Source organism: Betta splendens, chromosome 9 (assembly GCF_900634795.4).
Source record: "Betta splendens chromosome 9, fBetSpl5.4, whole genome shotgun sequence".
NCBI classification, from domain to species: domain Eukaryota; kingdom Metazoa; phylum Chordata; class Actinopteri; order Anabantiformes; family Osphronemidae; genus Betta; species Betta splendens.
This window is the reverse complement of record NC_040889.2, coordinates 3,375,328-3,402,912: the sequence shown is the minus strand read 5'-3', so window position 1 is coordinate 3,402,912 and position 27,585 is coordinate 3,375,328. Positions and strand designations below refer to the sequence as shown.

General features: G+C 47.5%; 1 protein-coding gene across 6 annotated transcripts; it reads right to left on the bottom strand.

The window, feature by feature from the left end:
* Positions 1-2,334: 2,334 nt before the first annotated feature.
* Positions 2,335-26,802, bottom strand: LOC114861305 (NACHT, LRR and PYD domains-containing protein 12-like). Of its 6 annotated transcripts, none has more exons than XM_055511360.1 (14): positions 26,537-26,802; positions 25,044-25,155; positions 24,825-24,957; positions 23,872-23,950; positions 23,495-23,720; positions 21,433-23,281; positions 20,384-20,554; positions 5,816-5,989; positions 5,519-5,563; positions 5,093-5,263; positions 4,591-4,764; positions 4,025-4,198; positions 3,596-3,642; positions 2,335-3,476 (listed from the first exon to the last, which is right to left on the bottom strand). In XM_055511360.1, exons 2-14 carry the CDS (start codon positions 25,066-25,068, stop codon positions 2,953-2,955), a joined length of 3,792 nt encoding a protein of 1,263 aa, XP_055367335.1. In that variant the 5' UTR covers positions 25,069-25,155; positions 26,537-26,802; the 3' UTR covers positions 2,335-2,952. The 6 variants fall into 6 exon arrangements, with proteins under 6 accessions (XP_055367335.1, XP_055367334.1, XP_029016205.2 ...); XM_055511359.1 differs by having other exon boundaries at positions 24,825-24,941; XM_029160372.3 differs by lacking the exon at positions 5,519-5,563 and having other exon boundaries at positions 24,825-24,941; positions 26,537-26,801.
* Between the last annotated feature and the right edge of the window lie 783 nt (positions 26,803-27,585).

Sequence of the window (27,585 nt, the reverse complement as noted above, 5' to 3'; positions counted from 1 at the left end):
GCATAGTATACAGGAACATCTGCACAGAGTATGGACTGGAAACCCCAAGATCAAAGTGGGAAACACCTCCCAAGGTGGTAGAGAACGAGCGAGCCAAGATCCTGTGGGACTTTCAGAAAGCCGTGGTGGTTGATGTGGCAATACCAAGCGATGGCAACATCAGGAAAAAGGAACATGAGAAACTAGAGAAATACCACGGGCTCAGAGAAGAACTGGAGAAGGCTTGGAAGGTGAAGGCCACAGTGGTGCCTGTGGTGATCGGAGCACTGGGGGCAGTGACCCCCAAACTGGAGGAGTGGCTACAACAGATCCCTGGAAAAACATCCGAAATCTCAGTCCAGAAAAGTGCAGTCCTAGGAACAGCAAGGATACTGCGCAGAACCCTCAAGCTTCCTGGTCTCTGGTAGAGGACCCGAGCTTGGAAAGTGGATGAGACCACCCGTGGACGGTGAGAATAGAGTGTGTGTGTGTGTTGCTGTCCATCACAATATGGTTTTCAGCATAATATATGTTGCTTGTTAAACTGCTGAACAGAACAAAAAAATGAAGGCGAAGTTTCAGTGTCTACGTGGCTTCAGGGTCAGTCCAGAGAGGGCAACTGTCACCTTCCTACTTACCCAACCATCAGTCTGACGTGAGCGCCAAGTGGGTGGAGCCTGACATAACAAGGACAGTTGTTCTTCCAAAGCCCCACGTGACCACAGCCATGACAGACATTCCCTGGATCCCTGGATGCAGCTCTGTTGGGCCAATCACGTCTGAATCCTCTCCTGTTGTTTCAACCAATGTCTGTGGCAGAGCACGTCTCCAAGGATGGCAGATGTAGCTCACTCTCCTGTTTCTTTTTCCTTGTTTTCCTTTGCTGATTGTCATAAGCAGGTGTCTGTATCAGATACACACGCTTGTATGACAGTTTCATGGCCTCTGAAGCTTCAGAGACAGTCCTTTCATGCTGGTGTAGGGCTTGTAGTAGCTGGTGAGTCTGATGAGCCCAGAACGTGATGGCTGCAGACGTTGTGGGAGTCGGTGAGGCCTCCATGCTGTGGTCTGTGACCTCCAGCTGCTGTGGTATCAGAGATCCAGATTTACCCTCTTTGCGCTCAGTTCTGCATTAGGATAGAGAGCAGAAACAATGGGAGCATTTGCTCTTGACATGTCTCCCGTTACTCTCGTCTTTTTTTTTTTTACTTTGGAGGTTTTGTTTCAATAGTTTTTCTTTTTCAAATCTCTTGTTCTTTTGTCTCTAATTTTTCTTTTAAGATGCATATGTCCTTTAAACTAGGCCATAAACCTTTTGAACCCATAACCAGTTTCCCACTCATGGGAACATGAAACGCACTAATAACCATATTTACTCATTAATTTTGTAAGGTTGCTGTCTGGTGGTGAAGACTCAGATTGCTTTTTATCAGAAGCCTCGGTAAAAAGGCAACCAAACGGATCTGGCGACAGAGTCTTTTACAAAGTATTTTGTCACTGTCAGGCCCCTCTAAAGCCCGGGTCCCTAGTATCTTGAAAAAACTTCACCCTGCAAACGCGCTCTATCTTTCAGAAGCCATCTTTTATATTCAGTCCCCCACATGTGGAGTACACGCAGATCAAAAACCTTGTCTGCACACTCAGTACTGATGAAAACTCGGTTCCACCAGCCAACCTTTAGCAACCGTCGTGCCACCACCCAGAGCAGACTTTGACCTAATGTATTATTGTGATTTTTTATTTAATCTAATCAATTTCCCTAATCAAATGTAATGTTTCAACCAAATAGAAGATTTTTTTCTCACCCAGTTAAAATGTTTCAGCGAAATTAAAAATAAAAAGTTTCAATCTTTTTGTCCGAACGTCAACTACGTCAACTACAGTGGAACGTCTGTGTAGCCCAATCAAACTGCATGAACCGTGACAAGCTCAGAGAAACAGACGTTGATGATAAAGCACATAACATGAGGATGAGGAAGATCAGAGCTGGAGACGAGATATTAGGAGAGAAAACAGGCCTCAGAGGTCAAACTGGAACCAAAGGAGGATTCAGGACGCAGAGAAATAGATGAAATGAGAAAATAAAGTTTGTGTCCATCAGAGGAGAAGCAATGTGAGGGAGCCTCCTAGCAAAGAATCCTTCCAGCCAGTGGCGGTTTAAGTGTGGGCGACTGGGGCACCTGCACGGAGCTACACCAGCTAGGGGGGCGACACTCCAAGCCCTCTCAGAAAAAAGCATGCACGTATATGCATGCAGGGAGAAGGGCGCAAAATCTTCAGCCTGAGAGAGAAGTAGGAACAGCTGAGGCCAGCTGGGAGTCACTCATGTCAGACTGATGGACACTTACACCAAAGCAGGATGACGAGAAAGAGCAATATTTATTATATACATTATTATACATACATTATTATTTTAGTATATACAGAATGTGGACGTTTATCATGTGACACTGAATCTATTATGGCTCATGTTACATCATGATGATTGTTGTAATATAATCATAGTTCAAAGTGATGGACATTTCTATATTGTGATTATACCATGTGATCATTTATTGTTAAAGGCAAATAAAGCACTTTAATGTGACGCTGAGCTGCTCTTTTCTACTAGAGGGACAGAAAATGATCAGAAACATTCAATCAACAGTTTTTGTTCAAAATCATCTGTGAACATCTGGAAGTTTCTCACTAATTCAGCTCAGTGATTCTTCTCTAATGTCAGTTTTTCACATGTTAAACCCAAACATCCTGATATTCACTGGAAAACAACTTCATAAAAAATTCTCAACATCTGATCCTGGAATAATCAGCACTTCCATCTTTAAAGGATGAAGAGGTAGAAGTTCACAAGGAACCATTTAGAACGGGTTTAGAAAGAAAATGGTTTAATCATATATCTGAGAATGAGACAGACATAAACAGACTGAACTATGTTCAACAGTGACAAAGTTTCTCTGACAGGATCAAACTCTGTTATGATGACACGTCACACAGAGACACTGAGGAACCAGACCAGAACCAGAATCCAGGATAAAGAGGTTCAGTGAATGTGCTGTTGAACGTGTGAAGGTGGATCAATTTATTAGAGGAGACTCTGTAGAAGGTCAGAGAACCAGCAGGAAAGTCCACAAACACTGATACTCTGTCAGACACAGAGGAGGAGACGGATGTTACTATGTTATTGTGCCAGACAGAGTAACCATCATCAGAGCAGAACAGACTCCAGGACTGATCGTTGAATCCAAACCTTTTACTGCCTCCTTTCCTTCTGATTCCTCTGTAACTCACTGATATATAAACTCCTCCTCTCCACTCAACCTCCCAGTAACAGCGACCAGTCAGACAATTACTACACAGCAGCTGAGAACACCGGTCAAATCTGTCTGGATGATCAGGATATGACTGATCCTCCTCCACACATGTCACCTTCCTGTTGTTGTCAGATAGCTGTAGTTTCCTGTTCACTGTGTTGGTGTCGATGGTGAGTTGACAGAAATCTGAAGGAGAGAACAAGACACAATCCAGCTGAAGTTATTGATCTAACATCAGTTTGATGATGACTCATGACAGTTTGAAGATGGTTGACTGATGCTGATCTCAGTAAAAACACACTTACATTTGATCAGACCTGGTGTCAACCATCGAACTCCACCAGGCTCCACCCTGAAAGGAGGAGGGGTTCAGAGACAAGCGGATATGGACATTACATGGCTCTCACACACACAATGCTGTAGGATTGTGTTCAGATGGAGGCTTGTATGTAGGGATGGACATGCAGCAACCACTAAGGAGTTGAATCCTTATCTTGGAATCTACGGAGCAAGAGGTGATGTGGAGAAAAGCTTTGACTTCTCTATTTCACTTCATCAGCTTTGGTGTCAGACACCTGCTTTCAGTCTCACGCTGTCACCACCAAACTAATGTGACACCACAGGAAGTCTGAATGTGTTTATTATCACACACTTCAAGTCTGGGTTCTAAGTTTATAAAGCTCCACATTCCTACTTGGTCCTCCATCAGACACTGTGTGTAGTTGTGTCCATACCTGAGAGTGTCCAGTTTCCAGTGTGGATCCGTGACTCCAGCAGACAGCAGCTTCACTCCTAAGTCTCCTGGATGATTGTAGCTCAGGTCCAACTCTCTCAGATGGGAGGGGTTGGAGCTCAGAGCTGAGGCCAGAGAGACACAAGCTTCCTCCGAGAGCAGACAGCCTGACAGCCTGAACACACACAATGTTAAAGCACATTTACATACTACAGTTTGGATTAGAGGCAGATTTTATCATCTACAGTGGATAGGTTTCTGCTTGAAATGTGATCTGATCATCACCAACGTGACAAAGAGAGTCTGGAAACTAGAGTCAGATACTGACAAACCTGGTGAACAACCAGTAAAACAAAGATTGAGGAGTTTAAATCATTTCACATCTCATCTACAGTAATATATGTGTTTAAAAAGTTTACACAGAAATGTTATTGATCCTCCACAGTTTACACTTACTGCATGTTTAATAACTTGGTTCTGTAGTTTGAGCTCATTAAAGGACTTTACAGACAATGTGTGACTGTTCTGCACATTTCATAGATGATCTTTAGCTTCATGAATCCTGACCTGAGAGTCTCCAGTCGACAGTGAGGACTTTTTAGTCCAGCGGACAGTAACTTTCCTCCTGAATCCTGCAAGTTGTTGTTACTCAGGTCCAGTTCTCTCACACTAGATGACTGAGGGCTGAGAACTGATGACAGAGCGTCACAGCTTCTCTCTGACAGGTCACACGCACTCAGTCTGAAAGATGAAGATGTGGGTTAAGATGGAACGAGTGACAGCTGGGATCAGCTCCAGAACCATGCAGACCGGAACAAGTTGTTGGGATGATGGATGTATAGACGCAGAAATAATCACTATGAAAACCACTACTAGACTTCTGGACAGTTTTGATCGTTTTTAATAGTGTATTATAAAAGAACTTTAGGATTTGGGGTTGTAAGAAACAATTTGGATTCAACATATAAAGAATATTGTTGTTTGTGTTTTAATGTTTAATGCTCATTCAGTGGAACCAAAGTGACAATCAGAATCTAGAACCTAAAACAGTAACAGGAAGTGAACTGACCTCAGAGTCTCCAGTCGACAATGATGACTCTCCAGAAAACCACACAGCTGCTTCACTCCTGAATCCCTCAGCTCGTTATCACTCAGGTCCAGTTCTGCCAATCTTGTCAAGGTGGACTTTAGAGAGGCCAGATAATCACAGCTGATCTTTGACAAACTGCAGTTCCTTAATCTGAATAAAGCATAAAAGATGAAACAGTAGCAAACAAACAGTGAGTTGAAACCATTCAGTATGTCATCGTGTGTTTGGAGCTGGAAAGTAGAAGAAAGTAGAAGTTTAGAACCTAGAAGGTCCACACACACACACACACACACACACACACACACACACACACACACACACACACACACACACACACACACACACACACACACACACACACACACACACACACACACACACACACACACACACACACGACTTCACCTCTTCAACACTGCAGCTCCACCGCTTGAATCAACATGATGGAGCCTTAAAAAAAGTGTAGGAGCATCAGCTACTAATCATAGATTTGATATTTTTTGACTCATTAAACTTGGTTTTGTTTTTATTCTCTGATGAAATAAAATAATGAAACAACGACTAAATCAAACTAAAACTAAACAGAGAATGGACGAAACCACAGAAGAAGAAAACAGACTTTACCATGAAGACCCTCAGTGTGGATCAGTACAACATCAGCCATATGTGTCAGCACAACGTTCACATCACTTTAAGTCTGACCTCAGAGTCTTCAGTCGACAGTGACGACTCTCCAGAAAACCACACAGCTGCTTCACTCCTGAATCGTGCAGCTTGTTGTAGCTCAGGTCCAGTAGTGTCAGATGTGACGGGTTGGACTTCAGAGATGAGCCCAGAGAATCACAGCTGATCTCTGTCAAACTGCAGCCACTCAATCTGAAAAAAGAATCAAAGATGAAACAGTATGTGGTGAGTGAGCTCTGCTGCTCACTCGAGACGTGGAACGCCGTGCAAAAACAACCAAAAAAAAAGATGGCTTGCTCGCAGATAGTGAGTTTATTCAGCCCAAAAGTATAGTGCAGAAAAGAATCAGGTGCAGTATTTACAGTTGCTCCAAAGACCCCGCGGTGCAACAGACAAAAAAAAGAAAAAAACAGAATGATAAGGACAACTATGGATGAGGAAATCAACCTGGAAAAAAAACTGCTCAAATAAAAGGAATGTCTCTTCTCTTCGGCAACACTCTCTCACAAACCAACTCGCTCTCCGTCCAGTCTACTCTCCCCCACAAGGGAGTTTGGCCACTCTTCTTAAAGGCCTGGCCCCGCCCCCTTCAACTGGGTGGAACCATTCTCCAGAACGTTCTGGAAACTAAACATTTATAATCCCAATATTCACCTTTAAACAAGTCTAAACTAATCACCCATATTCCCACAATAATTCTCAGATTCATAACATAAGAATACCCCACAAACAATGACTAGGACCAAATAATAACAACAAACAAAAGTGGTTTCGTCGGACCCGCGCCTCGCGCCGAGGCGACACTGCAATGACGTCAAAAGTGAGCGTCGCCCAGCTGTCCGGTTTTGCCGGCGCGACGCGGGAGTCCGACTACTCCCGACACGTAAGTACTGACACAAGAAACCAAAACCAACAAAAGTGACAAGTGTATGTGGTTTAGGCGTAACAAGATGTAATGGTGGTGAAATGTCCAAATGGCCGCACGATTGCGTGTGCACCCGCTCTCTGCGGCCAATCAGCTGGTGCGTGTGTGTGTGTGTGTTTGTGTGTGTGCACAGTCCGGGGCTGCTCAGTGGGAAACAAACCGGCGGTTTGTCACACCACCTTCCCCCTCTCCTAGCAGAGTGCCTGTCGGGTTCCTTGACAGGTAGTCTGCTACCACATTCAGGCGTCCAGGTCTGTGCCGAATTTTAAAGTTGAACGGCTGCAACGACAGGTACCATCTCATGACCCTGGCATTGTGGTCCTTTGTGGAATGCAGCCAAGTCAACGCTCTGTGGTCCGTTTCAAGGTCGAATGTCCTTCCCAAGAGGTAGTACCTCAAGCTTTCCAAGGCCCACTTGATGGCCAGGCACTCCTTCTCTACCGCTGAATAGCGGGTCTCTCTCTGTAATAGCTTGCGACTGAGGTAAGCTATCGGTTTTTCTTCTCCCTTGGGTCCCTGGACCAACACGGCTCCTAGACCCACCGCTGACGCGTCTACTTGGACCAGGAAACCTTGGGAGAAGTCCGGGCTCTGCAACACTGGCCTGGAGCACATCTTCTCCTTCAGGGCCCTAAATGCTGCCTCGCAGTCCTCAGTCCACCGAATGGGGTTTGGTACCCCCTTACCCAGCAGATCCGTTAGGGGTGCTGCTATGGAGGCGAAGTCCGGGATGAACCTCCGGTACCATCCCACCAGGCCCAGAAATGACCTCACCTCCTTCTTGGTCTTCGGCCTTGGGCTCTGGCAGATGGATTCCACCTTATTGACCTGGGGTCGTAGCTGTCCATTGCCCAGATGGTACCCCAGGTATTGTGCCTCCTGTTTTGCCCATTCACATTTCCCCATGTTTAGGGTCAGGCCAGCCTCAGCAATCTTCTGCAGCACTTGTTGCAGGTGGGACAGATGCTCCTCCCATGAGCTACTGTGGACGACAACGTCGTCCAGATAGGCAGCGGCCCACTCCTCACATCCTTGTAGGACCCTGTCCATCAGCCTCTGGAACGTGGCTGGGGCCCCGTGCAGCCCAAACGGTAAGACCGTGAATTGGTAAAGGCCCGCCGGAGTCCTGAAAGCTGTGTAAGGCCTTGATGCTGTATCCAAGGGAACCTGCCAGTAGCCCTTGCAGAGGTCCAAGGTAGTTATAAATTTGGCCTTTCCCACCCTTTCCAAGAGGTCATCTACCCGTGGCATTGGGTAGGCGTCAAACTGGGATTGGGCGTTGAGCTTCCGAAAGTCGATGCAGACACGGATAGACCCGTCTTTCTTCGGGACAATCACCACTGGGCTGCACCACTCGCTTGTAGATGGCTCAATCACTCCCAGCTCCTTCATCATCTTAATTTCTTCCTTCAATGGCTCCACTAAACGTTCCGGTACCCGGTACGGCCTCTGCCTGGACAGCGTGTTATCTGTGAGGTGGATGGCATGGTGGATCAGCGCTGTTCGCCCCGGCCTCTGACGAAGCAACGCTGGAAACTGGTCTAATAGACCCTGCAACTCCTGGCGCTTGATGTCGTCTAGGTGATTCAAATCCAACACAGACATCTTCCTTTCCGCACCTTCCACACCGTCCTCTTCCTCTTCACCCGTCACCTTCCGTACCAGCATGGCTGACGCAGGTTTCTTCTCCGGTGACTCCTTCCACTCCTTCAAAAGATTGACATGATAGGTCTGCTTTGCCTTTCCCTTGTCTGGGTGATGGACCTCGTATGTTACTGGCCCCATCTTGCGTACCACGGTATATGGGCCTTGCCATTTTGCCAGAAGTTTGCTCGTTGAGGTAGGTAGCAAAAGTAGCACTTTCTGGCCTGGTTGGTATTGCCGTAGTCGTGCATGCTGATCATACCACCGCTTCTGGGATCGTTGTGCTGCCTGCAGGTTCTCCCTTGCCTGGTCTCTGTACTGCTCGAGTCGCTCCCTCATTTCCAGTACGTATTGCACGATGCCTCGCTCCTCTGGCTTGGCTGTCGTACCCTCTTCCCAGCTTTCCCTCAGCAGATCCAGCGGTCCCCGTACCTGCCAACCATAGAGAAGCTCGAATGGTGAGAACCCGGTGGATGCTTGGGGGACTTCTCGGTAAGCGAAGAGGACAAATGGCAGCCATTTGTCCCAGTCTTTTCCAGTATCCGCCACAAATTTCCGTAGCATGTTTTTCAGTGTCTGGTTGAACCTTTCTACTAGTCCGTCTGTCTGTGGATGGTATGGGGTTGTCTTGATGGCAGTGATGCCCAGTTGCCGGTACAACTGCCCCATCAGCCGCGATGTAAAGTTGGTGCCTTGGTCTGTCAGGATCTCTTCAGGTATTCCCACCCGGGAGAAAAGTTGTACCAGGGCACGGACGATGTTTGGTGAAGTTGCTGTGCGCAGTGGGAAAGCTTCCGGATATCTTGTTGCGTAATCACTGATGACAAGGATGTAGCGATGTCCCGCACTGCTTTTCTCCAGCGGTCCCACAATGTCCATGGCGATCCGCCTAAAGGGCTCAGAGAGCACAGGGAGAGGGTGCAATGGGGCCCTGTGCTGCCGCGGCACAGCACTGGTCTTCTGACAGGTTGGGCAAGAGTTGCAGTAGGTGCGAACATCAGCATACAATGTTGGCCAATGAAACCGAGAGCTAACACGTGCAAATGTTTTCTGTTGGCCCAGGTGACCAGCCCACGGGACAGAGTGTGCTAGGTGTAAGACGAGTGGGCGGCAGCTAGCCGGGACAACAAGGCGAGATTTATCCCCAGCTTGTACATACAAAATGTCATTCTTAACCACACATTTTTCTTCACATAGGTTAGAGGGTTGATCAGACATCGCTTTTTCAAACATAGCTTTTAACGTCACATCCCCTTTCTGTAGCTCCGCTATATTTTCTGGTTCTTGCCAACCAATACCCTCCGGGTACTCTGCAGCAACCTCCGAGGTTGGTGTGCCCAGGTACTTCTCCAGACGTTTCCGTCTGCGTGATTTTATTGGGCCTCTGTCTCCACCCTGCAACAGACTTTCATCCATGTCTGGTAGAGGTTGGAGTCCTGCCCTGGCTTGTGCCCGCGTAAAGGCCGGACATGACAGATGACCTGGTAACACAGAGTCAACATTTCCCGTGCTCCTCTCGGTGCTTTGTAATAAGTCACACAACACTGGCAAATCACGGCCCAAAATCATGTCTGTCGGTAGACTAGCCACTACAGCCACCATTAGCAGGTATGTCTGCCCTTGTACTTCTAATAGTACTTCGGCCTGCGGATACCGCTTCACATCCCCGTGAACACACTGCACCCCAACTGTATTCACATAGTCTACATTTGACCCAAAACCTGATTTGACCATTGATAAGGCACTCCCCGTGTCCAATAAAGCCTGTAGGCAGCATCCATTCACAGTCACATGACATGCCGAGAGACTCTCACGGCCCCTGCGCAGCTTGACATCCCCTTCTCTTGGGACATAGCAGTACCCCGACAGTTTAGCTTTGCGCGCTGGACACACAGACGCTTTATGCCCTGTCTGCTGACAGTAAAAGCACACCAGTTCTTTGGGCCTTCCTCCTGGCGGATTCCAGCCTGGTGCAGAGTCTGCTGGCATCGCACCTCTCCGTTCCACCCCCGGGTGGGTGCGCCCAGTACCTGATGGTGGTTGAGTGCGAAGAGTCCCGCGATGAGCATTCAGGTACTGTTGAGCCAGTTTCGCTGCTGCCACTCCTGCCGTTGGCTCATGCTCGCGAACCCAGGTGCGTGTCTCAACCGGAAGAACCCTTAGGAGCTGCTCCAGGATTATGGCCTCACCAATCTCCTCCTTGGAGTGTTCCCTCGGTCGAACCCAACGCTCGTACAGGTTCTTCAGGCGGTGGTAGGTCTCCGTCGGCGATTCCCCTGCCGGAACTGTGGCTGACCGGAACCTCTGTCGGTACGTCTCAGGTGAAATGTCGTACTTCTCAAGTAAAGCCTCCTTCAGCTCGTCGTACACCTCTGCCTGCTCCTCGTCCATCGCCAGGTAAGCCTCCAATGCTCGTCCTGTTAACAGTGGAACTAGCCGACAACTCCACTCCTCCTCAGGCCACCTCCAGGTCCTGGCTAGGCGCTCAAACCGTCGAAGGTAGTTCTCGATGTCATCGCCAGGTTGGAGAGATGGCATCGTTGGTTCCATCCGCTGGGGCGGCCCTCTCAGCACTGGCACACCTGGGGAGTCTCTGTGGTAGCCCGCTCTGCGCTGACTAGCTACCCTCGAAGCAGCTGGCGTTGGCAGCTCCAAACGTGGACTCTCTCCATCTGAGTCCGGCCTAGCTGCCTCCACAATGGACTCCCGTAGGCCCCGGAGCTCCAGCAGAAACCGCTCTTCTCTGCGCTGCTGTGCGTTCAAGAAGTGTTGCATCAAAGAGACCATTCCCTCCTCAGGTTTGGCACCGGGAATCACCGACTCTGCACTCCCGTCCGACTTCCAGTCCTCATCATCCTGCATCACAGCTGTCACCTTCCCCTGCGACCGCAGCCTAGGTCCAGGTTTTCTGCCTTTCGGTGCTGTCTTGCGAGTAGCCATCCCACTTCTGACACCAACTGTGGTGAGTGAGCTCTGCTGCTCACTCGAGACGTGGAACGCCGTGCAAAAACAACCAAAAAAAAAGATGGCTTGCTCGCAGATAGTGAGTTTATTCAGCCCAAAAGTATAGTGCAGAAAAGAATCAGGTGCAGTATTTACAGTTGCTCCAAAGACCCCGCGGTGCAACAGACAAAAAAAAGAAAAAAACAGAATGATAAGGACAACTATGGATGAGGAAATCAACCTGGAAAAAAAACTGCTCAAATAAAAGGAATGTCTCTTCTCTTCGGCAACACTCTCTCACAAACCAACTCGCTCTCCGTCCAGTCTACTCTCCCCCACAAGGGAGTTTGGCCACTCTTCTTAAAGGCCTGGCCCCGCCCCCTTCAACTGGGTGGAACCATTCTCCAGAACGTTCTGGAAACTAAACATTTATAATCCCAATATTCACCTTTAAACAAGTCTAAACTAATCACCCATATTCCCACAATAATTCTCAGATTCATAACATAAGAATACCCCACAAACAATGACTAGGACCAAATAATAACAACAAACAAAAGTGGTTTCGTCGGACCCGCGCCTCGCGCCGAGGCGACACTGCAATGACGTCAAAAGTGAGCGTCGCCCAGCTGTCCGGTTTTGCCGGCGCGACGCGGGAGTCCGACTACTCCCGACACGTAAGTACTGACACAAGAAACCAAAACCAACAAAAGTGACAAGTGTATGTGGTTTAGGCGTAACAAGATGTAATGGTGGTGAAATGTCCAAATGGCCGCACGATTGCGTGTGCACCCACTCTCTGCGGCCAATCAGCTGGTGCGTGTGTGTGTGTGTGTTTGTGTGTGTGCACAGTCCGGGGCTGCTCAGTGGGAAACAAACCGGCGGTTTGTCACACCACCTTCCCCCTCTCCTAGCAGAGTGCCTGTCGGGTTCCTTGACAGGTAGTCTGCTACCACATTCAGGCGTCCAGGTCTGTGCCGAATTTTAAAGTTGAACGGCTGCAACGACAGGTACCATCTCATGACCCTGGCATTGTGGTCTTTTGTGGAATGCAGCCAAGTCAACGCTCTGTGGTCCGTTTCAAGGTCGAATGTCCTTCCCAAGAGGTAGTACCTCAAGCTTTCCAAGGCCCACTTGATGGCCAGGCACTCCTTCTCTACCGCTGAATAGCGGGTCTCTCTCTGTAATAGCTTGCGACTGAGGTAAGCTATCGGTTTTTCTTCTCCCTTGGGTCCCTGGACCAACACGGCTCCTAGACCCACCGCTGACGCGTCTACTTGGACCAGGAAACCTTGGGAGAAGTCCGGGCTCTGCAACACTGGCCTGGAGCACATCTTCTCCTTCAGGGCCCTAAATGCTGCCTCGCAGTCCTCAGTCCACCGAATGGGGTTTGGTACCCCCCTTACCCAGCAGATCCGTTAGGGGTGCTGCTATGGAGGCGAAGTCCGGGATGAACCTCCGGTACCATCCCACCAGGCCCAGAAATGACCTCACCTCCTTCTTGGTCTTCGGCCTTGGGCTCTGGCAGATGGATTCCACCTTATTGACCTGGGGTCGTAGCTGTCCATTGCCCAGATGGTACCCCAGGTATTGTGCCTCCTGTTTTGCCCATTCACATTTCCCCATGTTTAGGGTCAGGCCAGCCTCAGCAATCTTCTGCAGCACTTGTTGCAGGTGGGACAGATGCTCCTCCCATGAGCTACTGTGGACGACAACGTCGTCCAGATAGGCAGCGGCCCACTCCTCACATCCTTGTAGGACCCTGTCCATCAGCCTCTGGAACGTGGCTGGGGCCCCGTGCAGCCCAAACGGTAGGACCGTGAATTGGTAAAGGCCCGCCGGAGTCCTGAAAGCTGTGTAAGGCCTTGATGCTGTATCCAAGGGAACCTGCCAGTAGCCCTTGCAGAGGTCCAAGGTAGTTATAAATTTGGCCTTTCCCACCCTTTCCAAGAGGTCATCTACCCGTGGCATTGGGTAGGCGTCAAACTGGGATTGGGCGTTGAGCTTCCGAAAGTCGATGCAGACACGGATAGACCCGTCTTTCTTCGGGACAATCACCACTGGGCTGCACCACTCGCTTGTAGATGGCTCAATCACTCCCAGCTCCTTCATCATCTTAATTTCTTCCTTCAATGGCTCCACTAAACGTTCCGGTACCCGGTACGGCCTCTGCCTGGAGAGCGTGTTATCTGTGAGGTGGATGGCATGGTGGATCAGCGCTGTTCGCCCCGGCCTCTGACGAAGCAACGCTGGAAACTGGTCTAATAGACCCTGCAACTCCTGGCGCTTGATGTCGTCTAGGTGATTCAAATCCAACACAGACATCTTCCTTTCCGCACCTTCCACACCGTCCTCTTCCTCTTCACCCGTCACCTTCCGTACCAGCATGGCTGACGCAGGTTTCTTCTCCGGTGACTCCTTCCACTCCTTCAAAAGATTGACATGATAGGTCTGCTTTGCCTTTCCCTTGTCTGGGTGATGGACCTCGTATGTTACTGGCCCCATCTTGCGTACCACGGTATATGGGCCTTGCCATTTTGCCAGAAGTTTGCTCGTTGAGGTAGGTAGCAAAAGTAGCACTTTCTGGCCTGGTTGGTATTGCCGTAGTCGTGCATGCTGATCATACCACCGCTTCTGGGATCGTTGTGCTGCCTGCAGGTTCTCCCTTGCCTGGTCTCTGTACTGCTCGAGTCGCTCCCTCATCTCCAGTACGTATTGCACGATGCCTCGCTCCTCTGGCTTGGCTGTCGTACCCTCTTCCCAGCTTTCCCTCAGCAGATCCAGCGGTCCCCGTACCTGCCAACCATAGAGAAGCTCGAATGGTGAGAACCCGGTGGATGCTTGGGGGACTTCTCGGTAAGCGAAGAGGACAAATGGCAGCCATTTGTCCCAGTCTTTTCCAGTATCCGCCACAAATTTCCGTAGCATGTTTTTCAGTGTCTGGTTGAACCTTTCTACTAGTCCGTCTGTCTGTGGATGGTATGGGGTTGTCTTGATGGCAGTGATGCCCAGTTGCTGGTACAACTGCCCCATCAGCCGCGATGTAAAGTTGGTGCCTTGGTCTGTCAGGATCTCTTCAGGTATTCCCACCCGGGAGAAAAGTTGTACCAGGGCACGGACGATGTTTGGTGAAGTTGCTGTGCGCAGTGGGAAAGCTTCCGGATATCTTGTTGCGTAATCACTGATGACAAGGATGTAGCGATGTCCCGCACTGCTTTTCTCCAGCGGTCCCACAATGTCCATGGCGATCCGCCTAAAGGGCTCAGAGAGCACAGGGAGAGGGTGCAATGGGGCCCTGTGCTGCCGCGGCACAGCACTGGTCTTCTGACAGGTTGGGCAAGAGTTGCAGTAGGTGCGAACATCAGCATACAATGTTGGCCAATGAAACCGAGAGCTAACACGTGCAAATGTTTTCTGTTGGCCCAGGTGACCAGCCCACGGGACAGAGTGTGCTAGGTGTAAGACGAGTGGGCGGCAGCTAGCCGGGACAACAAGGCGAGATTTATCCCCAGCTTGTACATACAAAATGTCATTCTTAACCACACATTTTTCTTCACATAGGTTAGAGGGTTGATCAGACATCGCTTTTTCAAACATAGCTTTTAACGTCACATCCCCTTTCTGTAGCTCCGCTATATTTTCTGGTTCTTGCCAACCAATACCCTCCGGGTACTCTGCAGCAACCTCCGAGGTTGGTGTGCCCAGGTACTTCTCCAGACGTTTCCGTCTGCGTGATTTTATTGGGCCTCTGTCTCCACCCTGCAACAGACTTTCATCCATGTCTGGTAGAGGTTGGAGTCCTGCCCTGGCTTGTGCCCGCGTAAAGGCCGGACATGACAGATGACCTGGTAACACAGAGTCAACATTTCCCGTGCTCCTCTCGGTGCTTTGTAATAAGTCACACAACACTGGCAAATCACGGCCCAAAATCATGTCTGTCGGTAGACTAGCCACTACAGCCACCATTAGCAGGTATGTCTGCCCTTGTACTTCTAATAGTACTTCGGCCTGCGGATACCGCTTCACATCCCCGTGAACACACTGCACCCCAACTGTATTCACATAGTCTACATTTGACCCAAAACCTGATTTGACCATTGATAAGGCACTCCCCGTGTCCAATAAAGCCTGTAGGCAGCATCCATTCACAGTCACATGACATGCCGAGAGACTCTCACGGCCCCTGCGCAGCTTGACATCCCCTTCTCTTGGGACATAGCAGTACCCCGACAGTTTAGCTTTGCGCGCTGGACACACAGACGCTTTATGCCCTGTCTGCTGACAGTAAAAGCACACCAGTTCTTTGGGCCTTCCTCCTGGCGGATTCCAGCCTGGTGCAGAGTCTGCTGGCATCGCACCTCTCCGTTCCACCCCCGGGTGGGTGCGCCCAGTACCTGATGGTGGTTGAGTGCGAAGAGTCCCGCGATGAGCATTCAGGTACTGTTGAGCCAGTTTCGCTGCTGCCACTCCTGCCGTTGGCTCATGCTCGCGAACCCAGGTGCGTGTCTCAACCGGAAGAACCCTTAGGAGCTGCTCCAGGATTATGGCCTCACCAATCTCCTCCTTGGAGTGTTCCCTCGGTCGAACCCAACGCTCGTACAGGTTCTTCAGGCGGTGGTAGGTCTCCGTCGGCGATTCCCCTGCCGGAACTGTGGCTGACCGGAACCTCTGTCGGTACGTCTCAGGTGAAATGTCGTACTTCTCAAGTAAAGCCTCCTTCAGCTCGTCGTACACCTCTGCCTGCTCCTCGTCCATCGCCAGGTAAGCCTCCAATGCTCGTCCTGTTAACAGTGGAACTAGCCGACAACTCCACTCCTCCTCAGGCCACCTCCAGGTCCTGGCTAGGCGCTCAAACCGTCGAAGGTAGTTCTCGATGTCATCGCCAGGTTGGAGAGATGGCATCGTTGGTTCCATCCGCTGGGGCGGCCCTCTCAGCACTGGCACACCTGGGGAGTCTCTGTGGTAGCCCGCTCTGCGCTGACTAGCTACCCTCGAAGCAGCTGGCGTTGGCAGCTCCAAACGTGGACTCTCTCCATCTGAGTCCGGCCTAGCTGCCTCCACAATGGACTCCCGTAGGCCCCGGAGCTCCAGCAGAAACCGCTCTTCTCTGCGCTGCTGTGCGTTCAAGAAGTGTTGCATCAAAGAGACCATTCCCTCCTCAGGTTTGGCACCGGGAATCACCGACTCTGCACTCCCGTCCGACTTCCAGTCCTCATCATCCTGCATCACAGCTGTCACCTTCCCCTGCGACCGCAGCCTAGGTCCAGGTTTTCTGCCTTTCGGTGCTGTCTTGCGAGTAGCCATCCCACTTCTGACACCAACTGTGGTGAGTGAGCTCTGCTGCTCACTCGAGACGTGGAACGCCGTGCAAAAACAACCAAAAAAAAAGATGGCTTGCTCGCAGATAGTGAGTTTATTCAGCCCAAAAGTATAGTGCAGAAAAGAATCAGGTGCAGTATTTACAGTTGCTCCAAAGACCCCGCGGTGCAACAGACAAAAAAAAGAAAAAAACAGAATGATAAGGACAACTATGGATGAGGAAATCAACCTGGAAAAAAACTGCTCAAATAAAAGGAATGTCTCTTCTCTTCGGCAACACTCTCTCACAAACCAACTCGCTCTCCGTCCAGTCTACTCTCCCCCACAAGGGAGTTTGGCCACTCTTCTTAAAGGCCTGGCCCCGCCCCCTTCAACTGGGTGGAACCATTCTCCAGAACGTTCTGGAAACTAAACATTTATAATCCCAATATTCACCTTTAAACAAGTCTAAACTAATCACCCATATTCCCACAATAATTCTCAGATTCATAACATAAGAATACCCCACAAACAATGACTAGGACCAAATAATAACAACAAACAAAAGTGGTTTCGTCGGACCCGCGCCTCGCGCCGAGGCGACACTGCAATGACGTCAAAAGTGAGCGTCGCCCAGCTGTCCGGTTTTGCCGGCGCGACGCGGGAGTCCGACTACTCCCGACACGTAAGTACTGACACAAGAAACCAAAACCAACAAAAGTGACAAGTGTATGTGGTTTAGGCGTAACAAGATGTAATGGTGGTGAAATGTCCAAATGGCCGCACGATTGCGTGTGCACCCGCTCTCTGCGGCCAATCAGCTGGTGCGTGTGTGTGTGTGTGTGTGTGTGTGCACAGTCCGGGGCTGCTCAGTGGGAAACAAACCGGCGGTTTGTCACACAGTAGAAAACAGAGTCAGATGAAACTATTGTGTCTCATGGTGTCATCATGACTTTCTCAGATTCTTCAACAACATCTTTATTGTGTCTTTATTGTGATTCATTGGTTTGCTCCATGTTGTCTTAATTCAGATGTTGTGATCCGGCCCTCCAGCCTGCTGGAGGAGCCTTGCTTTGTCTAGTCTTGATGTCATGTGGCTTCCTGTTTTAGTTTCTGTGTTGTAATTAGTGTCACCTGTGTTACTAGTATTTGAATTCCTAGTTTGAGTCCAGTGTTTGCCAGTTCACCATCCATGTTACCTTCTTATGCTGTTTGTCGTGGTCTGAGGTTTGTGCCCTTATGTTGTCTTGTCTTGTTGTCTGTTGCTTTTGGTCCTTTGTGTCTTGCATGTGGTTAGTTTACATTTATTTTGTGATATCCCATCCTATGTGGCAGTGATTTTTAGTTCTACTTTAACATTCTGAACTTCAGTCCTGCCTTACAGTAGTTTTCAGTTTATGTAAACTGTGTGTTCATTATTGTTGCTTGTTTGATCTTGATTATTAAATCCATTAGTAAGTCTAGTTCTGTCCTGTAGTCGGTCCTCTCCCGTGTTGTCCTGTTAGCTGGTTCCCCAGTAGGGGATTTTGTATGGTTGGTCTGGCCAGGGCTCTGAGTGAGCAGGGTTAGCAGTTCAGGTTTTAGCAGCCTCCCTGACATGGGTGGCTAGTAAAGTTCCGCTTTGGCGTGTGCAGCCAGATGAAGAGCGTGCACGTAACAGGTGACAGAACCCTTTATAAGATCATGACTGAAATGTTCCGGTCTCTGATAAACACCAGTGAACCTCAGGCTTTGTCACCAGCAGAGAACAGAGACAGTGACTCCACACATGCTTTCGTGTGGACCAAAGTGTCTCCATAGGTTCCAAGCTCTCAGTCATGGTGTTTGTGTGATGCTGCTAGGATTCATTTCCTCTTCTCTGCTCCTCCTCCAATCAAACATCATCCACTGTCTGTGGCGTTTGATGATCATGAGCTTCATTCAGCTATTTAGTTCTGTGTCCTGTTCTGAAGCTGCTGCTGATTCTCTCCTGCTTCTGTTTTGCTCCATGCAGATTCTGTAGCTGCTTCGTACTGTAGTGTCTTTATTTAGTCTCAGTCAGTTCAAAGAGTCACAGTCAAACGTCATCAAACTTTTAAATCACATTTTCTCTTTTAAACCATCATCAGCACTTATTGACATCTTTACTTCCTTCCTTTCAGTCATTGAACAGCTGAATGTGATCATTACTAAAGGTGATTTGACCTCATGATCACATTAAGCTCACACAGAACTAAAACATGGAGTCAACACTGACAACTCTCCAGAAAACTACATAGATGCTTCACTCCTGAATCCTGCAGGTTGTTGTAGCTCAGGTCCAGTTATGTCAGATGTGATGGGTTGGACTTCAGAGCTGATTTTTTACAAGATAGTGGTGTGCAATCACCAAGCACTACTACTGTAGTTATGGCAGATGTTTGAGGCATGGAAAAGCATGTTAGCTATCCTCGGCAATGCTTTGACAATGTTTCGTCAATGTTTTGTCATCTGTATACGATCTAAATAGTCTTTACAGTTTTACAAGGCGTAATCCGATGTGTTGTAGATGCGGAAGTATTTAAAAGGAAGTGAGAACTGAATAATTCTGCTGTTAATTGCTACAATCTTTTGTCAATAAAATATATAATGTTGAATCTCTGCATCCTGTCTTTGAAATCTTGTTTGCCAAGCTTCACTTATAAAAAAAAATCTCACATTATGTGACATAAGCAAAAAATTACATTTGTTCTTGTTGCATCGGGATAGGAGTATTCTTAGTTTTTGCATTAAGTATTGACTTTAGTTGTTGGTATTCTAAGAAATTGGCACTGGTGATTTCCTAGTGGGAAACTAATTCTTCAAAAGAGGTAAACTTGTCTCTTGTGAAAACATGTTTCAGATGTGTTATCTCTTTGATATGCCAAGTTGGAAAGTGTATTGCCTTTTTGATTTGTATGATGTCTGGATTGTTCCAGAGAGATGTGTTTTGGCAAAGAGTAAGCGAAGATCCAGTAATTTTAAGAAAATCCCACCAGGATGTCAGAGATGCTCGTATGCTAATGCTCTGATAGAAACTATGGTGTTTGATTTCGGTGCTGATAAATGGTAGATCTGCAACTTTAATATTTCTGCAAAATGTTTGTTCAATGTCCATCCATGAGCAGTCTGTTGGCATGGGCTTTATCTATTTGTGGGCATGATTCAGTCTGTTGGCAAAAAATGCCATCTGGCCACATACCATACACTCCCTGTGAATCTTGGTTCTCTATTAGTATCTGAAAAGGGCAGGCATCGCCCCACCCGAGCAGGGGCAGCGCATAGTTTTTAACGTGGTAGCTACGATGGATCAGGACTTCAATCTCGAACCACATATTAAATCAGTCATCAAAACAAGCTTTTTTTTCATCTGAGGCAAGTAGCTAAAGTAAAGCCCATCATGTCTGCACGTAATTTTGAAATATGGATTCATGCCTTCATTACATCATGATTGGACTACTGTAATGCACTTTATGCTGGGATCAGCAAGTCCCTATTTTATCGGCCTGACTGGTTTCTGAAAGTATGACCACATTACCCCTATATTAACTGCTTTACATTGGCTCCCAGTGTGACTCCATATTGATTTTAAAGTTCTTTTTTTTGTGTTTAAGAGTTTAAATAGCCTGTCTGTTCAAGAGTCTCATAGACTTTATAAATTTACAACAAACTGTCATTCATTCCTGCAGGTTTCTGACACAAGTCTCTTGTCATTCTAGATTCAAGTGGAGACGTTTGAAGTGACGAGCTGAAAAACACGAACCAGGAAAAACACTAACCTCAGAGTCTCCAGTCGACAGTGAGGACTCTCCAGTCCAGCACACAGAACCTTCACTGAGTCCCACAGGCTGTTGATACTTAGGTCCAGGTGTGTCAAATGTGATGGGTTGGACTTCAGAGCCGAGGCTACAACTTCACAGTGAGTCTTTGTGAGTCCACAGCCAGAAAGTCTGTGATGACAGAAAATATAAAGTCTATAAATGTGAACTGACTTCATGAATGTTGATTCTGAAGCAGCTGTAGCTCAGTTGGTCTCATCCATCAAAGTGTGTGAAGCTCTGTTACTTCCTCCAGATCCCAGAGATTAGAACCAAAGTGTAGTGTGTGTGGACAGAACCAGAAGAACCAAAGACAGATCGTGGAAACATGTTGCAGATGCTTCATCCACTGAAAGAAACGATCGTCAGTTGTGATCACATATCAACTGTCAAAAGCTTTTAGCAGAAACTCCATCCATCCATTTTCTAAACCGCTTATTCCCATATGCGGGGTCACAGGGGGGTGCTGGAGCTATAAACCAGCTGGCTATGGGCGAGAGGCAGGGTACACCCTGGACGGGTCGCCAGTCCATCACAGGGCAACAACCACACACACACACAAACACACACCTATGGGCAATGGAGAGAGTCCAGTCAACCTAATGCACATTTTTGGACTGTGGAAGGAAGGAGGAGAACCCAGAGAGAACCCACGCAAAAACGGGGAGAACATGCAAACTCCACACAAAGGCACCAGGGCCGCCTCCGGGAATCGAACCCAGAACCTTCCTGCTGTGAGGCGACAGTGCTACCCACCGCACCAGTTTCTCTGTTGGATTTCACTTAAAATCCATTGCTTGCATTCATCAAGCAAAGAAAGACAGATTATCCTGATGTTCACTAACTTACATTATAGCTGCATTGATCTGATCCTCAACAAAGACGTTTTCTAGGAAGCAGTAGTTTATGTTTTCACTCTAGATTTTAGATTCTGTGTGTGTGAAGTGTTTCTCTTTATCACTGAGGCTTCAGCTTCATGTTGCTGTAGATCACGTTAACATTGGACTTACTTAAACTTTCTACAGCTCCTCACAGCTGGGATCAGTCTCAGTCGTCCCTCTATTGATGTGTTGTACTTGTTCAGGTCAAACTTCTCCTGAACCTCTTCTGACATCTGCAGCATGTAGGTCAGAGCTGAGCACTGGATCAAGGAGAGTTTCTTAATTGATCTGTTCTCCGACTTCAGGAATTCTTGGATCTGCTGATAGACTGAATGGTCGTTCATCTCCATCAGACAGTGGAAGATGTTGATGCCTCTGTCTGGAGAGATTCTATCACTATTCAACTCCTTTAGGTTGTTGATGATTCTCTGGATGGTTTCTGGACTATTCTCTGTGTGACCAAGCAAACCTCCTAAGGTTCTCTGATTGGACTTCAGACAGAGGCCATGAAGGAAGCGAACAAACAGGTCCAGGTGGCCACTTTGACTGTGAAGGGACTTAGCAATGGTTTTGTACAAGAGGTCGTCTATCTTTGGGATAATGTAGGACTGGAGAACATTATTGAGAAACTCCTTCAGTTCATCCATCTTCCCGTTGGTGTAACAAAGCATCATGTGAACAGCAGCCAGAAACTCCTGAACACTCAAATGAATAAAGCTGAACATCTTGTTCTTGGCTTTCCTCCCTCGCTCCTGTTTAAAGATCTCAGTGAACACTCCTGAAGACACTGAGGCTCCACTGACATCAATGCCACTCTCTTTCAGATCTCCCTCATAGAAGATCAAGTTTCCCTTTAGCAGCTGCTTAAAAGCCAGTTTAGCTAATGACTTGATGTAGTTACTGCTCTCTTCTGGTCCGTACTTGTCTTTAGTCTGATCCATCTGAAAACCCAGGAACTCTGCGTACATCTCTGTCAGGGTCTTGGGCAGGTCTCCTCCCTCTCTGGTTTCCAGCAGCTCCTCCAGAATCGTAGCAGTGATCCAGCAGAAGACTGGGATGTGGCACATGATGTGGAGACTTTGTGATGACTTGATGTGGGACATGATTCTGTTGCTCTGCTCCTCATCTGTGAATCTCTTCCTGAAGTACTCCTCCTTCTGTGGGTCAGTGAACCCTCTGACCTCTGTCACCATGTCAACAAAGTCTCGATGAATCTGATTGGCTGCTGCAGGTCGTGTGGTGATCCAGATGCGAGCAGAGCGTAATAGTCTTCCTCTGATAAGGTTTGTCAGCATCTCGTCCACTGAGGTGGACTCTGTGACATTACGTTGACCCGTCTCCTTTTTACTGGTGCTACAGTCCAGTTGGAGGCGACTCTCGTCCAGTCCATCAAACACAAACAAAAGTTTGAACCTGCTCTTGTCATAGTTGCTGTTTCCTGATGACTGTAGATGTGTAAAGATGTAATTCAGAGCCTCCAGGCTAATGGACTCAGTTTCTGGGATACATTCATGAATGAGCTCTGACAAACTAAACTTCTGTCCCTTTAGTAGATTCAGCTGACGGAAGGTGAAGGGGAAAATCAGATGCACGTCCTGATTGGACCTTTGTTGGGTCCAGTCCAACACAAACTTGTTAACAAGGACTGTTTTTCCAATCCCAGCGATTCCATTGGTCAACACTGTTCTGATGCGTCTGTATTTACGGGGGGGATGTTTGAACAGGTCACTGGGCTTCACTGGCTCCTCTGCTAATCTTTGCCTCTGCTGTGTTATCTCAATCTGTTGGACCTCATGCTGTGTGTTGATGTGTGAATCCGGCCCAGCTGTGATGTACAGCTCTGTGTAGAGGTCGTCAAGACGTTGGTCATCTTCTGACCAGCCTGGTTTCACACACAGAAACTCGTCTTGGAGGTTTGACTGAAGCATCTGCTGGTAATATGTAATGGGCCGTGGCTTTGGAACTGGAACTATCACATCTGGATCCAACAAGACACAAAGAAGTCAAAGTGTGATGTGTCAACAAATCTCTGTTTCATTGAGTCAAGTCTTTGTGTTAATGAACATGAAAAAACAGTCAACAGAAGAAATTTGCTGTTTGACTGGTCCACATTTAACCAACTTAACCTCCAACACATCAGTAAATGTGTTATTGTGTCTCTAATGGTAAATGTAGAGATAAATCTTCTTACTCTGCAGGCAATCAACCAGCTCCTCCTGCTTCATCCTCCTCAGGAAGTTCACTGTGATCTTCAGAAATGCGTCTCTGCTGCTTTTCCTCTGGTCTTCGTCCTCACCATCCAACTCCTCCTCATCCTCCCTCTGGCTCACTAAGCATTCTGGATAATCAGGACTCAGAACCTTTTGCATCTTCTTCAGTTCCTTCTTCACAAATGTGACAATGTTTTCCTCCAACAGCTGGAACAGAAACTATATGAATTACCTGATCCAACTAAAACCATGGAGCCAAACATCAGATCCACATTGGACACTGACAATCCTCTGGTCTAAAAAGTGCAACATGGAGATGATTAAGCATTGAGCACAGAGGAGTTGTACATGTACAGACCATAAATATGGAGTCCAGGTGTGTTTGGTGCTGATGGGCAGACTGACCACTGGGAACCTCTGAGCTCTGCTGGTCGACTCTGTGGAGGAACCATGAAGAATGAGTCCACACAGAGACACACACACACAAGGTATGTCAGAACGTCAAGGCGGCGGACCCACATGCACAGGCACGGACAGGCTGGGATATGAATAGCAATAGGAATTTATTCCAACTCAGTGTCGATATCAGGCAGGGTCATACACGGACAGTCCATACAGCATATACAGGAGCAGGCAGAATCGGCGTCAGGGACAGGCAAGGTTCGTACACGAGAGACTGATTTACAATACCAATCCGTCAGGCATAGAGTCGTGGTCAGGCAGGCAGACAAGGTCGGTAACAGACAGGATCAGGAAACCAGGGCAGACAAGGCAGGCAGGGACTAGGCAGGCTCAGAATCGGAGGTCAAAAACAAGATACACAGTACACGACGGGACTAGATCAATGAACACTGGAAAGAGGTGACACGAACTAAACAATCTGGCAATTTACAGGGGTGAGAGGTGGAGCTTAAATACAGGGTGGACTGATTGCAGATGAAGTGCAGGTGTGGATAATGAGAACCGATACTGACGGGGAACAGCTGATGATATGACGTTTAGCAGGAAGTCTTTTCAAAATAAAAGCGGACAATAAGTCAAGACGTGACAAGGTAAAGGTTCATGAAGTGATGTTGGACGTGAGCAGTGAGTCAAAGACTTCCTGTTGTCGTGAAGGTTTACTGTCAGTCAGTTGCTTCAGTCTCAGCTCAACAACAACATATATCTCTGTGTCCCCCACTGAACAAGGCTGAAGTATTGGAACAAGGAGTCTGCTGGGATTATACTGGTTGAACTGGGCAGCTCCCACATTCATTCATAGTTGGACGTCAGCTCTGATTGTTCAGAATGTTCAAAGTGACAAAAACTCACTGCGACTCTGATACAGGTTGGTCTTTAAAATTAACGATAGCACCAATTTTTGACCAGTTGCTCTTGAAGGACACACAGCTGGGTCCAGGTCCAGAACATCCTTGTCTCTGGTGGGACCTGTTAAAAAAAACGCCTACAATGACTCTCAAATGCTGAGTCATAGATGAGCAGTAACATTAAATCAGGGATGCGCCTGTGACTTGGATGCAGAATCCTCACCTCTGAGCTTTGTTCTGGTTCTCATGGTCCCCACACAGACTGGTTTTAGAGGGAGGGGCTCCCTCCTCTCTGTCCTCACACTGATTCATGCTGCTGGATTCACTCTGTCTACCTTCGCATGTGAAGACGAAACACAAATCATTCATCTGCACATCAACTCAAATCCTCCTTTATCATCAACATCTGCTCCTTTACTTTCCTCTTCTTCTCTGGTTCATATCAGTTTCAGCTGGATGCTGTCAGACAGTGGGAGACAGAGTAAGCTGCACCAGCTGCTTTTTCAAACACAAAGACTGTGACGAAGGTGAACTGGTGAACAGCGCATAGAGAATGTTTAAACCCAGCGGACCCTGGTTTCATACGGTCACTTTTTCAGAGCCTCGGTGTCCAGCATCTCACACTAATGACTAGAACTATGTTAGTGACCCACTGTGTGGAGCTATTAATGCTGCAGCTATGGGCCCAGTGCATGTGCTCCTCAGTGATAAACGAGCACTGGCTTCGTCAAGACACTCAGTAACATCAGTCCTAGTTTGATTTCAGCTGCTTCCGTAACTACAATCAAACAGCATCAGACTGATTCTAGTTCAACTCCAAACACTGTTTACATCTGTTTATGTAGCTCCTGTAGTGACGAAAAAGTCAACATGCTGCTTCCTGCTTCCAACAACTGAACGACAAGCAAGCAGTCAGTCACCAGTTAACGTGGTCACTGGAAAAATCAGAAACCTGACAGAAAAGCAGAAAACTACCACATTTCTGGACCTCATTCAGTACCTGAGCCTGTGCCCGGATCAAGTGATCACTAAGGCTCCGCCCCGTCTCTGTTTACAGGAAAACCAGTTGAGCAGGTTGGAGCCACAAAAAATAAGGAAGCATAAACTGACTCAAAAGTGACATGAACCCAAATCAGCCTGATGCTATGGAACGACAAAACAGAAAAAAACAGGTCAAATCTACTGTCTTATTTAACAAGACTTTTTTCAGTTTTGTCTAATATTGTCATTAGTAAACATCATGTTAAGATCAACGTATTTGACGTCTCATCAGCGTGATCTTAATCCTGCTTTGCTTCTTTACAGTTTCAGCGCATTGTTTCTTTTGCTAAAGGAAATATCTTCACGTGGTTTAAATAATAAGTCAGGTTTTTATCATTTTTTACATGAATAATGACAAGACCTGTTAAAGTGATTTTTAGCTGCAGCAGCAGTTTGTCTGCGACTACAGGTGTTTGATTCAGTATAAAGCTTCAAGAAGACACAAAATATAGAGTAAACATATGTAGAACAAACATCTGATAGAATGTCCATCCGACCGGGACAAATAACCAGAGCTTGACCCTGAACAACTCCTCACATACGGATCTTGTCAGTATTAGTTTGACAAAAGATTGTGTCTCATGTTTCTGTATATTAACAAACAGAATCAGTAACAGTATGTTGTTAACCCTCTAATGAATGTAAGAAATTAGGCTTTGGGGTCCATACACTCACCTCTTCAACTTTTCGTCCTATTCTTGGCAATAATTAACTTTTCCTCCTTCTGCTCTGTTCTCTCAAAATGGAGTCTGAACTCACTAAACACTTTCGGTTTTTGCTCCTGTACCTGGATCATGTGATCACTGAGCCCCATCCATCTCTGTTTACAGGAAACCAGGTAAGTTTACAGGAAATAATTCTTAATGTCTGACACAGCACATTAAGAAGGAACAGTTGTTCCTCGTACCCAGTTGCTTCAGTGTGTAGGCTAACAAGGAAACATCATCCTCCACCACCGCCCAAGACACACACAATGACATGGGTCTACAGCTCAGCTGGTGTGTTTGCGCTACAGCCAGTGACGACACAGAGGTGGATGTGAGGGAGCCGAGCCATTCTTCCCTTCAGCTCCTGTCTCTGACACAACAAACCTCATGGACTGTACCAAGCTCATTAGTATTGGGACGCAGTAGCACTGGCTGGAGGCACTTCCACCTAGCATTCATGCTCACACATGACTGTTCCACCTGTTGCTTTACTTCACTTCAGGGAGCCAGAACACATGGAACACATGGAGTAATGACTCACTGTGAAATTCCTCGTTCTGTATAGTGCGCTCTACAGGAAATAAAGCTTTTCTGATTCTGATTCTGATTTTGATTCTGATTCTAATGTGAAAACGTTCTACTACTCTGGGGATTTAAAATGTCGGTGGTTCAGACAGATCTCTGTCCGTCTTTTCAAAAGAAACAGGAGGAGGCTGGTCATTAAAGGGAGACTTTAATAGGTAATAGGTTACGAGTCGGGAGACAGTTTGGTCACAGACAGATTGTTTAAGATGCGTCTTTCCTCTATAAGCCGTGTCTTCGTTGTCATCCTGTTTTGCCACTAAATAGTCTGATGTCATACAGAAATGCTCACAGACACTCCACACTGTGGAGAGTAAGAGAGTGAGCAATCGATCAGCCAGAGCAGGCATATACAGATAAGATAGTTGTTTGACCAAAACCTGAGTGTGACTGGATGATGGAAACTCACATTTAAATAGAAATTTATTTATATTT